Source organism: Silene latifolia, chromosome Y (genome assembly GCF_048544455.1).
Source record: "Silene latifolia isolate original U9 population chromosome Y, ASM4854445v1, whole genome shotgun sequence".
Lineage (NCBI taxonomy): Eukaryota > Viridiplantae > Streptophyta > Magnoliopsida > Caryophyllales > Caryophyllaceae > Silene > Silene latifolia.
The window spans coordinates 1,084,807-1,101,664 of NC_133538.1; the positions used below are offsets into that span (position 1 = coordinate 1,084,807).

General features: G+C 41.4%; 1 protein-coding gene across 1 annotated transcript; it reads left to right on the forward strand.

Moving 5' to 3' along the window:
- Window positions 1-8,888: 8,888 nt before the first annotated feature.
- LOC141634434 (uncharacterized) lies at window positions 8,889-9,458 on the forward strand. Its single transcript, XM_074446615.1, has 2 exons — window positions 8,889-9,146; window positions 9,255-9,458. Exons 1-2 carry the CDS (start codon window positions 8,889-8,891, stop codon window positions 9,456-9,458), a joined length of 462 nt encoding a protein of 153 aa, XP_074302716.1.
- The last annotated feature ends 7,400 nt before the right edge of the window (window positions 9,459-16,858 follow it).

The following is a 16,858-nucleotide window of genomic DNA, read 5'->3' on the forward strand; positions in this document are numbered from 1 at the left end:
CTTAGGGACTCAATATAAATATATATATATATATATATATATATATATATATATATATATATATATATATAGAGTCAAGATCCGGTGAGAACGATCATTCGGTGAGAACGGTGAGAACGCACTTAACACTACCCACCAAACTATAACGCACGACATTACCCACCACATTTAAATAGAAAAATAAGCCCAGCCCATAGTCTATCTATATCCTTTAATTTCCATTAGCACAAGCACACCATCTGTCATCTTCATCCACTACCACCACCGCCTCGTCGTCACATCGGCAATCACCGGAAATGTAAAAGCACCGGCGAGAATCCCCCGACACCGACGCAACTTCGGCAACACCACTAAGCACCACCGACGATCCCTGACATTTCCTTATTCATGAACCTCATGTCTCGATTGTCCTTCCTCCGTCTAGACAACGTCGGTAATCTCTCCTCCCTTCCATATACCGGTGGCGGTGCTCCAGTTCTACCGTCACTTCAGATGACGCCGGCAAAGCAGATGGCGACGCCAAACCACGGCAAAGCAGATGACGCCCCTTCATCGCTCTTTATATTCTACTCTAATTCTCGGGCATCACCGGAGCTCCGGTCGTATCTCACATCGCCGGATCCTTTGAAAATGATATTCTACGAACGGCAACAAACACCGACAATCAATGTGTGGTTATATTTTGATGCATCTCAAAGCAATTTTAATGTACCTAGTAAGTAATTTTGTGTATCTATGTTTAGATATATTAAAATAGTGGTTAGATACATCAAAAACTAGAGTAGTTACATTAAAATAGGCAATCGAGAGTGAAGAAGAGAAGCTCTGAGACGGAAGGCTGTTGAGTGAACAACCATCGCCTACCCATTGTAGTTCAGTTGGTAGCGATGTTGGGTTGATGGTTTGATCTTTGACGGCAAATATAATCCATTTTAGTTCAGTTATGGTGTGATTAGCGAGCGAAGAAGTTAAAATATGTTGGGTGATTCATGATGGACTGATTGTTGGCAGTTTGGCACTATGTTCTGGTAATGAGTTTTAACATGTACAATGGGAAAAGCTCTTGCGAGGGAGTGATGTGTGTTAAAGTGCAAATGCACTGTAGGTCTATACTTGTTTCAATGCTTTTTAAATTGCTTAATGGACACATTAAACATTCATTGTTTGCATATACGAACATATTAGGTAATAGTCTAATAGGTACACTAGAAGTTTTACAAATTAAGAGAACTATGAGATTAGCGCATAGTAAATATTATAAGCTACATTAAATTATTACCTCCGTTAAATTCTTAGATACATAAAAAATATTATTAGGTACACTAGATTGCCTTATAGATACATTAAATAGCTAGCTTTTCTCAATTTCTATCTTTAAGTTTGTGACGGGTTAAATGTCATATCACATGGATATATAAGATAAATGTTTTGTTCTTCCCAATGCATTCTCCTTTTTATCCATCCCAAATAGATATATTTAACTCATCTTAAACTTAAGACGATCAATGTTTGTTCTCATCTGAAAATTTGTGTACACTAAATTTATAATTAGGTACGTTAAAAATATTACTAGGTACATTAAAAATATTATTAAGTATACATTAAAATTCTCTCTCTATTATGTTTATAAATATTAACTCATATATAATATACTTGAAATTATATTGTTTAGTTACATAAAAATTACTAGGTACATTAGAATAACCTTAAGATACATCAAATTAATTCTCAATACTCCATATATATATATTAAACTTAATAACAATGTTTGGACTTCCACCTCATTTAACCTTGGTCAAATGTAAGCTTAGTCAAAATTTGTTCCCTGCATTTACTCCTAGCGACGATTTCTAAGGAATTGGACATTTGCGGAAAATTCGAATCTCACAAATATCCTCAACAAATAGATTAATTTGACAATTAATGGAATTGAAAATATAAAATTGAAGAGTTCAACGGGTTGGAGTGTTGGACAATAATTTTAGGTTGAAAGAAGATATGACGCCGACGAGCCAGGTTATATCTCCGGCAAGGGTCGTCAATGGTGGTTGAATGGCATCAGAGGTGGGAGAAAAGGGAAGAGAGAGAGAGAAATGGTGGCTTACTAGAGCACGGCGTATACGTGGGACTTTTGAGACTCGCCATTAAATGAGCGTGCGGCTGCTAGTGGCTTGCCGGAGCCGGAGCTCCGGTGACATTCCGTGAAGGAAGGCGAAGTTGTGAACACATGAAGTTGATAATAGAGCTTGGATTTTAAATTTGTCTCAACTTATGTGTTTTTAATCTAAGGGTTAGATATGTGTTCTCGCGGAGACGGTGGGCTTGGTCGGAGCTCCGACTATCATATGGCAGTGCTGGCGAGATTCCCCGACGAGAGCCTTCCGGGAGTCTCCTCCATCGTGAATTTTTAAAGTGTGAAATGATGGAGGAGCCAATGATTTGCGTTTAGTGGGAATTGTTTTAGATTTAATCTCAACCTTTTATATTAGTCTAATCCAATGGTAGATATGCGTTCTCACCGTTCTCACCGAGTGATCGTTCTCACCGGATCCTAAATCTATATATATATATATATATATATATATATATATATATATATATATATATATATATATATATATATATATAGAGAGAGAGAGAGAGAGAGAGAGAGAGAGAGAGAGAGAGAGATCCCGTGAGAACCACTCAGATAATGATAACCGTGAGAACCTCTCACAGCCTTTAGATTTTAGATAAATAAAAGGCTGAGCATGGTCCAACCCGTCTCACCCTCAAGTTTTCTATCATTATCCGTTTTACACACACTCTCTCTCCTTGTTCATCACATTCGCTCTTCGCGTAACTTCTGCTCATGCTTCCATTCTTCATTCTCCTTCACTTCGAGCGTCAATTCTGTGATTCTGACCAAATTACTTCGTACATCAAACTTTAATTTTGTTTCTTTCTCGCTGATTTCATCATCAATTTTCCTGATTTTGAGTACATTACAATTTAGGTAATTCCTTAATTTCCCTAATTTCTTTCTTATTCCTCAGTTTTTATGATTTTCATGATTCAAATTAGGTTATTAGGGCTGTATTCCTAGTTTGTAATTGTTTCTTTTGATTTCGTTGCTTTCAAATGTTGTTCGATTCAAATTACCTGTATTTTTCTTTAATTACCTATTAATTACTTCATTTTATGTACTTAATCATTGACATTTCACTATAATCTCTTGTGTTTTTTGTTGATTTTGATCTCTTTATTAAGAATCTTAACCCTAATTTTGTTTTGCATTACTATTATGATTGGATTCTTGTTAAACGAGTACTTGGCTACATGGTTGAAACTAAATTTTCATTTAATTTTTTTTCAGTTACCTGGATCTTATAGGCATATACACTGATTTTTGTTGATTACTTTTGTGTCGCGTTACAAGGTTTGTATTTGATTTCTTCAATTTTCGGATCATGGATACTCATTCAATTGTGACTATATGTACTGTTAAATTTTCATGTGACTATATGTACTATTAAATTTGGTCAAGTTATTACTACTTATATTCTGCTAGGCTCAAACTTCACAATATGGAAAAGCGTAACAATTTTGAGGTATATGAACTAGAATAACATGCAAATCGTTTAGGACTGTTAGTAGATTTTTAGTTTCAGAACTATTACTCATAATATCTAAGTGGCTGGTCAATGTTTTCATTTATCCAACGCCTCGTTTTTGAAATCTAAGAGTAGTGAGCCAAGCATAGTTTATGGATGTAACACTACGAATTTTATAGGCTGGTACATACTCGACCGTGTATAGCCTACTCGGTCGAGTAGTGTGGGTCATGTAGTCTGTTTGGCTACTGCCGAGGAACACTCGGCCGAGTATGATGAATACTCGACCGAGTAGAGGATACTCGGCCGAGTATACTCTATACTCGACCGAGTATCCGGTCTGGCGAGTAATATTTTGGTGGTTTGATTCGGGAGTAATTAGAGGTTATATAATTTCGATAATAAGTTTCTAAACATCATTTTACAAAACCTAATCAAAAGTACGACACTCTAATCACTCCCAATCTCTCCTGTGTGTGTGTGGACAATCTTAGCAATCGTATTCAACCCTTCATCCTTTCGTCAGTAAGTCTTTGTCCCCATGTTTGTTGATGGTTAATTCCAGGGTTTGCCTTTAATTATAAATTGGGGGAAATGGGGTATTGCAATTAGTGATTGTGTTATGTGATTATTGTTTAGGCGAGGACTTCGTAGAGGAGCCGTTCTAGTGCCTGATTCTCTGCATTGCTGTTGTTGCTAAGGTAGGGTTTCCCTACTCCGTTTCTGTTGATTGAATTAAGATGTGATTGTATTGTGTTTACTTTCATCTGTTGATCATCGGTGTGTTGGTGTTGTGGTGGTGTTGTGATGATTGTGGTGGAGTCACTTGCGGGAGTGGCTTCACGCCCTTGTTCGCCCTCCGTGGAACCCGTCACGGGAGGGGATGTGCACATTATGGGATAGGGTTATCGCTCGTTGAAGAGCGGGATTTAGGTGGGCATGTAGCTGGTTACCTTGTGCTTTTGTCTTATTTTGATTGAGCAGTACTAACCCCGTTGTTGTTTTATGAAATCTGCGGTGATCCATTCGGGGATGGTGAGCAGGCTGTGACAGGTATTGCATTTGGTGAGCTTGGGGCGGTCATGGGAGAGTCATCACACCGGATGTAGTGTCACCATCATGAGCCTTAGCATATGATTTTGTAGTTGTTAGCATTCGGATTCACTTTTATTGGTTTTTGGAACTCTGTAACCTTTTTACATTTATAGTATTTTAATAAATGTGTTTGGGACAGTTGCTTTTGATATGTACTAACCTCGGACAACCAAGATGGTAACAGCCTTTCATGCTAGGGTAGTCCTGGTAAGATACCTTGGTATGAGGGGGTGTTACAAAGTGGTATCAGAGCCGATCATTCCGGCACCTAAAACAAATGAACCCAATGAACTTAGGGAGTCTAAATAAAATAAACCCGGGGAGAGTTGTTTGGAGCTACCGCAAGGACTCGAGAAACGTCCCGGAGTCACATTATGGCCCTCACGAACTCAAGACGGTCACGGGGGGAATGTGTTGTGTGTTCGTTTATATATGTGTATAGTATGTTGAAATCGGATGCTTGGAATATGTGGTAGGAGGTGTAATGTATGAAATTGAGAAGGATATTGAAATATGAAAAAGGCGTGATGGAATGTTATGTGACATCATTGGAAACGGTTTTGGTATGAAAATGATTGGCATGTTACGTGTTTACCATGTGGCATTCAGATTTATAACGTAATGTGTTTGATTTTTGGGTAGAAAGCATGATACGATGTATTCCTTATTGTTTATAGCTCGTTTTGGCATGACTCGGCCGAGCAGGGCAGGTACTCGACCGAGTATGGGGTACTCGGCCGAGTAACTAGGCACTCGACCGAGTGTTGTTTGGTAGTGAGTAGCAATGTCTACTGGATGTGTTTACTCGACCGAGTACTTAGGTGTACTCGACCGAGTAGAGCATACTCGACCGAGTATGGTTTATACTCGACCGAGTATGTTTCGTGTGAATTTGACGTTGGCTACTAGAGTGGATTACTCAACCGAGTATCAGTGATACTCGACCGAGTAGTCATTACTCGACCGAGTATTGCTGCATACTCGGCCGAGTGCTTCTTTGGCGGAGGGTCATTACATTTTGAGCCGTAGGCTTTTATACTTACGTTTCCTTCCTCCTTATCAGCTCAAAATGCCGCCAAAAATAACTGTCGTGCAAATTCAAGCTTCTGAGATGACCATAGATGAGATTGCTCGTATGATCGAGTAACAAGAGGCTCTTCTTGAGGCTCTCAAGAATGTGGGAAAGGGGGCGGAGAAACCTGTGGATGCTACCCAACTTAGCATCATCATCGCCCGCTTCAACCCATCTACCTATGAGGGCATTGAGGGACCTGAGTTGCTCTAGAATTGGCATCGTGAGATAGAAAGTCTCATGGAGGTAGTCAAGTGTCCGCGGGATATGATAGTTGAGCAGGTAGTGTACTACCTAAGGGGCGAGGTCGCTGTGTGGTGGCAAAATGTCAAAGAGGACGCTAGAGCTTACTACCAAGCTGAGGGTTTAGGGGCTATACCATGGTCGGGTTTGAAAAGTGCTATGAGAGAGCAGTTTATGCCGGAGCATATCCGTCACAAGTTGAGATGTGAGTATAATTCCTTCACTATGACCGATGATATGACAGTCACCGAGTACATTCACCGGTTCCTTGAGTTGTCTCGTTATGCTGAGGACATGCAACTAGGGCAAAGGGGTTTGGCTCTTCGATTTGAGAGAGGTTTGTCAGCCAAGATCATGAACCGTTTGCCAGCTGGAGTCATCACTGATCTTAAGGATGTGTACGTGAGGGTTGTTCAAGCTGAGAGCTTGGTAGATCTCTCAAAGGAAGCTACAGAGAGGACTGCTACTGAGAAGACAAAGGCTGATAGTGGAAACAACAATCAGTCGGGTAACAAGAAGGGCAACTTCAATCATGTAAAGGCTTTTTCTGGTGGGGCTAGTTTCTCTGGGGGATCTCGAGGTTGGGGTAGAGGTGGTGGTTGGAGTGTGAATGACAACTCTAACCTTTCTTGCTTCAAATGTGGTGGCATAGGCTACAAGAGACGCGACTGCACGAATGCCAGGACTGGAGTAGGCTCGGAAGCTTTTCAGGGGAACTTCTCACAAGGTCCGAGTTAGAGCTTTGCTAGCAACCGACAGGGTGGATCATGGGGTAATCGGGGTAGACATAGCAACAATGGCGGTTTTAACCACAACAGTGGAGGATCTTATCAGCACTCGAACAACAGTGTCACCCAGGATTCGGCAGCCAAGCCGAGTACTTCTAATGTTTCGGTTCAAGGGGGAGGCCAGAAAAGCAGCGGGAATCTCTTCATGATGGATAAGAAGGAAGCGCATAATGATGCACATGTAGTTACCGGTACCTTTCTTGTTCATAATGTACCATGTTTTGTTTTGTTTGACTCAGGGGCAACACATTCTTTTATGTCTAGGAGTCATGCTTTGTCTATGGGCTTGGGGGAGTTTGAGTTGGTAAAGGATGATGTGTTTATACCTTATGGGGAGTCCGTGTCATCTGTTAAGTTGTACAAGGGAGTATCTATGCTAGTTGGAGGGGTAGATTTACCGGTAGACCTGCTATAGTTTCCTATTGATGGGTTTGAGGTGATTGTCGGGATGGATTGGTTGGGTAAGTATGATTCCAAGATAGATTTTCGGCAAAATAAAGTGTCTTTAAGTGGTCCCAAGGGTATACGGGTGTCTTACAAAGGGTTTGTTGTGAGACCTAAGTCAAAGGGTTTGTTGTGAGACCTATGTGTAAGTTCATAGCTGTGATGACCTTAAAGTCATGCTTGAGGAAGAAGTGTCCTTTGATTCTTTGTCAAGTAAGAGATCATCGATTAGAGCCGCAGACAGCTGTTGATATACCTGTGGTGGGAGATTTTGATGATGTTTTTCCCGAAGAGATACCGGAGTTTCCACCAAAGAGGGATGTTGACTTTAATGTGGAGCTTAAACCAGGAACAAGTCATACATCTAAAGCACCATATCGTATGGCACCTAAAGAGCTAGCTGAGTTGAAGAAACAGTTGCATGAGCTGTTAGACAAGGGTTATATCTGGCCAAGTGTGTCACCTTGGGGAGCTCCAGTGTTGTTTGTGAAAAATAAAGATGGGAGCATGAGGTTATGTATCGACTACATGGAGCTTAACCGTATCACAGTGAAGAACAAGTATCCCTTGCCTAGGATTGATGACTTGTTTGATCAACTGAGTGGAGCAGGTGTGTTTTCCAAGATTGATTTGAGGTTAGGTTATCACCAATTGAGGATAGCATATGAGGATATTCCAAAGACAGCTTTCCGGTCCCGTTATGGTCACTATGAGTACGTGGTGATGCCTTTTGGTTTGACCAATGCACCAACAGCTTTCATGGATTTGATGAACCGGATTTTCAGTCCGTTTTTGGATAAGTTCGTGGTTGTCTTCATTGACGACATTATAGTCTACTCTAAGACTAAGGAAGAACACGAGGAGCACCTGAGGATCGTTTTGCAGACTTTGAGAGAGAACCAGCTTTATGCCAAGTTATCAAAGTGTGAGTTCAGGTTAGAAGAAGTGGCTTTTCTGGGTCATGTCATATCTAAGAAAGGAGTGTCCGTGGATCCTAGCAAGATTGAGGATGTGACCAAGTGGGAGTCACCGAACAGTGTTGCTGAGGTTCGGAGTTTCTTGGGCCTTGCAGGCTACTAGAGGAGGTTCCTGAAAGACTTTTCTACCATAGCACGGCCTATGACTACTTTGATGAGGAAAGAGACCAGATTTGTTTTGGATGAGTGTTGTGAGACGGCGTTCCAGACCTTAAAGGAACGTTTGACCACAACTCCTATTCTAGCTTTGCCAGAGGGATGTGAGAACTTTGAAGTATATATCGATGCTTCAAAGAATGGTCTGGGTTGTGTTTTGATGCAAGAAAGGAAGGTTATAGCTTATGCTTCGAGGCAGCTAAAGCCATATAAGGAGAACTACCCTACTCATGATCTAGAACTGGGTGCAGTTGTTTTTGCTCTTAATATTTGGAGGCACTACCTTTATGGGGCAACCTTTAAGGTGTTTTCAGATCATAAGAGTCTGATGTATATCTACACCAAGAAGGAGCTTAATATGCGACAGAGACGATGGATAGAGCTGATCGGGGATTATGATATGGAGATCATCTATCATGAGGGTAAGGCTAATGTTGTTGCATATGCCCTGAGTAGGAAGAGTGTTCATTCGCTATGTACATCCATGTCTTTGCTGAAGCTAAGGGATGAGATGTCTAAGATGGGGATCTTTATGATAAGGAAAGAGGATGCCATCGGATATTTGACGATCGAGCCGGATTTGTATGAGAACATCAAGAGTCAGCAAGAGCTTGATCTTAAGATCCAAGAGTGGAAGTCTAGAGTGGAGAGTGGCACAGTTTTCAGGTTTTATATCCACACAGATGGGAGTGTTCGTTTTGATGGGAGATGGTGTGTCCCTGAGGATGCAGATTTGAGGAGAGTGATCCTGACAGAGGATCATTGCACTCCTTATTCGGTTCACCCAGGTAGTGATAAGCTTTATAAAGACCTTAAGAAGACTTTCTGGTGGCCAAACATGAAGAGGGATGTAGCTGAGTTTGTGGCTAGGTGTTTGACTTGTCAGAGAGTCATGGGTGAGCAGCGGAGACCACAAGGTAAGATTCAATCCTTAGAAGTACCTAAGTGGAAGTGGGAGTCGATATCTATGGATTTCGTGGTTGGGTTACCTAGGTCACAACAAGATCATAACATGATCTGGGTAATTGTTGATCGGTTGACAAAGTCAGCTCATGTTGTCCCTATGAAAGATACCTGGTCCAAGATGTAGTTGGCCTTGGGATATAGGAGGCATATGGTTCGGTTACATGGAATACCTAAGGATATAGTGTCTGACCGTGATGGAAGGTTTATATCCAAGTTTTGGCAGGAATTGCAGGAGTTGATAGGTACTACCTTGAAGATGAGCACAACTTTTCATCCTGCAACTGATGGTCAGACTGAGAGGACTATCAAGACCCTGGAGGATATGTTGAGAGCATGTGCCATGGTGTTTGGGGGTAGCTGGGAGGACAGGTTTGATCTGATCGAGTTTTCGTATAACAATAGTTACCATACCAGTATCGGGATGGCACCTTTTGAGGCGTTGTATGGCCGGAAGTGCCGAAGTCCAGTTTGTTGGGACAACAGTTCAGAGGCAGTAGTTTTAGGACCACAGCTGGTACAGGATATGGTTGAGAAAGTTCAGGTAATTCGTCAAAAGATAAAAGCAGCTCAAGATCGTCAGAAGAGTTATGCCGACTTGCACCGCAGAGACATAGAGTTCGCAGTAGGTGACAAGGTCCTTTTGAAAGTGTCACTTATGCGACGGGTGATGAGATTTGGAAAGAAAGGCAAGTTGAGCCAGAATTTTATAGGTCCTTATGAGATTTTGGACCGCATAGGCGAGGTAGCCTACAGGTTAGCTTTACCACCCGCTTTAGATAGAGTCCACAATGTCTTTCATGTTTCACAGCTCCGGAAGTATGTGAGTGACCCGTCACATGTACTTGAGGTTGAGAACATCGAGCTTGATGAGTCTTTGTCTTATGTTGAGGTTCCTAAGGAGATTCTAGACCGCAAAGTACGCAAGACACGGAATGGTGAGACCGTCTTACTCAAGGTCATTTGGTCCAATCACAATGTGGAAGAGGCCACATGGGAACCAGAGGAGGCTATGCCAGAGCGTTTTCCTAACCTTTTCGATCAAGTATGGTTGGTTACGGGGACGTAACCGTTGTCTTTTTAGGGGGGTAGGAGATGGTCATATCTGTGTTTTGTCTTAGTTTGAGTTAGGTTAGTTGGGTTTGTAATGTTTTGTATTAGTATTTTGTGTTGGTTTGTGCGTCGGGAAGTCATTTTGTTGTGTTTGTTTTGGGTAGAGTGTGAAGTTTGGGGACGAAGTTCTTTTTAAGGAGGGAAGACAGTAATACTACGGATTTTATAGGCTGTTACTCAACCGACTATGGCTTACTCGGTTGAGTACTGTGGGTCGTGTAATCTGTTTGGCTACTGCTGAGGAACACTCGGCCGAGTATGATGAATACTCGACCGAGTAGAGGATACTCGGCCCAATATACTCTATACTCGACCGAGTATCCGGTCTGGCGAGTAATATTTCGGTGGTTTGATTCGGAAGTTATTAGAGGTTATATAATTTCGATAATCAGTTTCTAAATATCATTTTACAAAACCTAATCAAAAGTACGACGCTCTAATCACTCCTAATCTCTCCTGTGTGTGTGTGGACAATCTTAGCAATCGTATTCAGCCCTTCATCCTTTCGTCGGTAAGTCTTTGTCCCCATCTTTGTTGATGGTTAATTCTAGGGTTTGCCTTTAGTCATGAATTGGAGGAAATGGGGTTTTGCAATTAGTGATTGTGTTATGTGATTATTGTTTAGGCGAGGACTTCGTAGAGGAGCCGTTCTAGTGCCTAATTCTCTGCATTGTTGTTGTTGCTAAGGTAGGGTTTCTAATACCGTCGTTTTGTATTAAAATTAAATTTATAATTCCAAACTACAACTATAGTTAGTGATAGTAAGGGTCGAACCATAGAGAGACAAGATCAATTTTGTTTGCTATTTTCAGTCTATAAAAGTAACAATTAAATTGTGGGGGGGGTTGCAATTGGTTGATTCTAATGACTAATTGCTAAATATGAAATTCTCAATAAGATAAAAGGAAGATCGGGAATTTCGGTTCACCATGGCTAAGGTAAGGTCAATAAGGTAGCAGAGGTCCTATAATACGGTCTCAGGGAATATGAGCAAGCCTTTCGATCTATGCTCAAATTAACCTTACGGTCTTCTAATTCCTAAGAATTTCTCAAAGCTTTCGCTCAAAGGAAATTCCAATCTAATGATAATTTAAATTACTAATCTTTCAATCTAGTAAAAAGGCTTATCAAAAGACAACAAGATCGATACGGAAGAATTCATACTAACAAAACAATCCTAATTTATGCCATGGCTCACCTCGTTCCCAATCAAGACAATTAGCTACGCATGATTACAACTACGTCAATTGCAAAATTAAAGACAAAGAACGAGATTGACATAATTGAAATTGAATTAAAGACAAAAGATCAAAAGATGAATTGCTGAAAGTAAATTAATGACAACAAGTATTGAATTCACAAGAAATTAAAGAAGAAGTAAATTGAATTCAAGCTTACTAAGGATCGATGAACAAAGTATTGAAATTCGGGATTCGTCGTCCCCCTTTCTTGCCTCTAGACTAGATCTAAACTGAGTTCTTGAGTAATGAAAAACATAACCTAAAATTGTAGCTGCGTTCTACTGATAAACGATGCCAAAAGTTAATTACAAATTGGGCTTTTAAAAGTCTAACACGTAGAATTAATCTCAGCTCGCAGACTGGTCGATCGACTGGTGTGCATGGTCAATCGACTGGTCATAGCAGAACAGTAGCGTCAAGAAGTTCCACGGTCGATCGATCGGTGAGCATGGTCGATCGACCACCGAGCTGTCAAAGAGTCTTCTGTCCTCTTCCAAACAGCCTCTAAGCTCCATGCACGCATCCCGAGGTGAGTGAGTACGAACTTCCTTCTTCCAAGCTTCCCTGAAGTTGCCTCCGGAGGACGATTTAGGCTTGATTTAGCCCACTTTCACTCATTCCTACAATAAATCATAGAAATTGCAAAGTAAACCGTTTCGGGAGAAATAGTAGCCTTAAGCTAACAATTATGCATGGAAATACGTGCCAAAACTGCAAATAAAGTGTATAGAATATGTACGTATCAAATCTCCCCAAACCAAACCTTGCTTGTCCCCAAGCAAGCACTATGACCCAAATAAAAACCTAAAGGAAAGGAGTATATCTCAGAGCTAGCTACAAGTCAATGCCAAACCGTTTAATGCACATAACCTACGACTGCAAAGCTCAAATCAAGTGAACAAATTTATACATATCATGGAATTAAATCGGGCGTTCGACCTTGCAAGACTCATAAATTCGGACTCTCCTGGGTCACTCTTCTCTCAGCAAAGCAAATGGTAAGAATGTATGTAGAAGAGAGGGAAGAAAATACAGACTCTCACCTAGACTGCGATCGACAAAACATGTATGCTTGACTAGTATGAATAATGATTCTAGCTACCGTACACACGCATAACCACCGTCAAGGACTATTACATGCCGAACTATTGCAAAATTTGGATATGTGAGGCTAAGTGGGAAAGAAAGGGAAAAAACAAGTATGGAAATGTGAAGGTAAGAGCCAAGCTAGTACCTAACAAACCATAGAGACCGTATCCCGTTCCTCCAACTCGAAAAATAAACAATGCCTTTTAAAGTCTAGGCAACACACTATCCCAAAAACCGACACCTCCATTTCACAAGATGAGCACATGAGGTGTATTTCTCGACTCAGCCGTTTTTTTTTTCTTATTATTTTTTTCAAATTCCTCTCTTTTTTTTTTCTTTCTTTCTGCTTTTTTTTTCATATTTCTTTTTCTGGAATGGGCAGTCGATCGACCAACATCACCAGTCGATCGACCACCACTGCAATTCCAAAGCTCTCCTCCGCCCGCATTAACAACTTCTCCTCTTTTTTTCATTTCTTCTGAGTTTCTTTCTTTCTTTCTTTCCAAGATGACACAACTCCTTCACTTCTCATAAATACTCACTCCATCAGTACAAAACGAACCAAAATCGCTATAATTCGGAAAGATCCTCTACTACTTCCTAGCTCGGCACAATGGTAGGCTAAGTATGGGATGTAGTTAAGGGCAACTGGCAGATATGGCTTATAGTGGAGTTAATGGGGCAAAATGAGAAAGGGAGAGATGCAATAGTTCTCAAACCATGTAATACCGACCACAAACCGATGCGTATAGGCAATAAGCAATCAAAACTCATACACGTGCAAAACATGAAATGACGGGAGTACTACTCTCAATCCTAAATTAACCGGTCATGAATGTCACCAGTTATAGGCTCTATATCTCAGAAAGTATAAGTAGTTTGCCAAAAGTAATGAGTCAAGTCTAATTACCCGAAATGAATTCCATAACAAAATTTGAGAAATCAATTTTAATTCCCGCTAAGCAGCTGTGAAAAGGCAACGAATAGCATATTTGACTAATAGTGCAATATCATCATTAATAAACTTAAATCCGACTCGACTATATGCAAAAGTAAACGTGATATTTTTGATTTTTTATGAATTTTTTTTTCTTTTTTTTTTCATTTGAATTGAAAAACAAATGCAAGCTAAAGTGCAATAAACGTGTGACTGAAATGCAATAAAAAACAAATGCAGATGCAAAAGACATATGCAAATACCCTCCCCAAACCAAAACGCACAATGCCCACATTGTGCTCAAGAAGAAATCACCAAAAGTAAATAGGAAGAATAAAAGCACAACAAAATAAAAGGGAAACTAATAAAGAAGGATAGGAAACTCACAAAAGACGACCTCCCCAAACCAACCAAAAACGGGGAGGTCACAAGCATCTAATCGCCACCGTCGTACTCGGAACCACTAGACTCTCCGGACCTCGAGTCGCTCTCCTCCTCTTCCGCCTCAGCAGCAGCGGAAGTAATAGTAGTCATGGGAGGAGGTCTCCTGGCAGGCTGAGGGTAACCGCCCACCGGAGGGACAAAGAAGGACGGGTGAGTCCAGGCACCCTGTTGGAGCATCCCTCCCCGGGCGTACTCCTCGTAAACTGGGTATAGGGCTAAAGCCGTGTCTAGTCTATGCTGATCAAAGCTCCTGGACAAGTCACCCAGCACATGTGACATCGCCCTTTGGTCCATGACCGCAGGGATAACAGTAGGTGGAGGGGGACGGACAGTGGCCGGGAAGCCGGTGGGAGCAGGAGTGGAGGGAGTGGGTGCCTGCGAAGAAGAAGGCACGAGCTCTCCTCGAAGTGATAGCAGTAGCAGTACCCGCCCCAATAGGGAGCCTGTAACTAGGCAAGGGCGGGCGAGCTGCCCCCGAAACAGTGGTGAGGGGCAAGATAGGAGGGTAGCCTAGGACAGGGATGGGGTCGCAGATGAAAGAATCAATCTTCCACCGACTCCTACTATCGACTCACTTCACAGACTGCGCGTAGGCAAGATCCATGACGCATAGGTCAGGGTCTATAGGGGCCTCCTCTTGAGGGAAAAGTAGAACTAGACGGTTGGCGATACGCCTCACCAACCCGCCACAAGCAATAGTGGTCAAAGTGCCCTCACTAACAGTCTGAAAGTGAGCGGCAGTCAAATAAGCGATGTTATAGATACGGGCTACCCGACTTTCAATGTTCAGATAGCCTGCCAAAATAGAAAGTTAAATAGTATTCACATTATTCGACTCCTTACGGCCGAAAATGGTATTACCCATTAGCCGTAGAAAATAACGAAAAGGGGGCAAGTGGACGGAAGTGCCCGTCCTCTTAGGCCCGTTCCAGTCACTAATACAGGACCACATGACTCGGTGAACATCAGAGGTTTCCGAGGTTTTACCCTCGAAATAAAGACCCAAAAAACCAGCAAAGTCGGCTAATGTCAGGGAATAGGTGACATTGAATAGTCGAAAAGAAATTCAAGCATTATTCTTATTTTCTTCAAAAGAAGCCGAGTCAAAAGCATAAGACGAAAAGAACTCGAGGGTCAAAATGTAATATGTGAACTCAGCCATGTCCACAAGACCCGTCATTCCTGTCCCATTTAGCAGGGGACACACAACACTCAAAACACCTAATTTCTCTAAAGTGGGTTTGTGAAGAAATCGGGTGGCTGTTACTTTCATTTTCGTGACAAAAAGAGAAAACTTGGCACGCTGAGTAGAATTAGAAAAGATAACCTGCGGATAGTCAGGTAGACTATCCGTGGTGTCCTCAATCATTAGCGGCGGACCCCTAGGTCGTTTGGCAGCTCCCTGGCTGGACTGCCCTTCGAACATATGCTGCTTTCCTTTTGACATTGTTGTTTCCTGCAAACAACAAATTAGTAACAAGCTTCCCTCAACCTTGACAATTTATGAAATCTTAACCAAAAATCAGAGATCAAAAATCAAATTAGGGTTTCGAAATTTTTGGGGGAAAACGGAATTAAGAAGCCCCTAGTTGCTAAATTATCTCGAAAATCAAGGGAAAAGGGTAGAAAAAGCAATTAAAGCATAAAAAACTACAAGAAATCAACCCCTAAATCGATTATCCCAAATCGATTTTTCCGTCTCAAAGGAACAATGCTCGAAAATTTGGCATGACAGTGCAGCGAGAATCAAATTTAAAGGATTAAGAGTGGATTAGAGACATACCTTTGATGAGACCTTGAAGATTGAAGCAAGAAAATTCGAGATTAAGGGATGGATTAGCAAGGAAAAATCGCAAGAAAGGGGGAAGGAACTAGGGTTCGTCCTCTGATTTTTGGTTTTATGAATATGAATGAATGAATGAGAAAAGAAGGAAACTTCCCTTATTAAAATGCGTTCTGAACCCGCACTGTGGTTGATCGACCACCTGACCCGGTCGATCGACCAGACTTCACTGAAAACAGCTTCTGGACTTTTCTCTTCAGTCGATCGACTGAGTGACTTAGTCGATCGACTGCAAACGCTGGCAATTAAACTCAAAATCGTCAAAAATTCATTTTGCCACTTCGATTTCCCGTTCTTCTCTCATGTAAATTCAGTAAACCACCCTACGCACTTTGCAATAAAATAATTACCTGCTAAATTCCCAAAGGCGCACATTTTTCAAACCAAGAAATTGCGAAATAAAATGAAAAAACTAAAGCTCCTAATGCAAATTAAATGAAATAAAACCATTAAAATCCGAATTACAAAAATTTACAAGCCGGGTTGCCTCCCGGTTACCGCTGGTTTAAGAGGTCCCGCACGACCTTTTTACCTCAATTTGCATCATCCGATAACGGGTCGAAGTACAATACCTCGACTTTCCCAACAAACTCATCTGTTCCGTGATAATGCTTCACATATTGGCCATTAACTTTGAACCTTTCTCCAACAGAGGTCTCCAATTCAATCGATCCGAACTTTGTAATCTGCTGTGGATCGTATAAGGGCTTCGGTCCACTGGATTTCACTTGCCAGAAATAAACGGATACGAGCGTTAAAAAGAAGTACCTTATCGCCAATATGGAACTCGCGCTTAATGATTCTCCTGTCGTGCCGTAACTTTTCGTTTTCTCTTTGTAGATCCTAGCATTATCATAGGC

Coding starts and splice junctions, on each gene's coding strand:
- LOC141634434 (XM_074446615.1), top strand. CDS start 8,889: ATGGGGATCTTTATGATAAGGAAAGAGGATGCCATCGGATATTTGACG. Junction 9,147..9,254: donor ATCATTGCACTCCTTATTCG/GTTCACCCAGGT, acceptor TTGACTTGTCAG/AGAGTCATGGGTGAGCAGCG.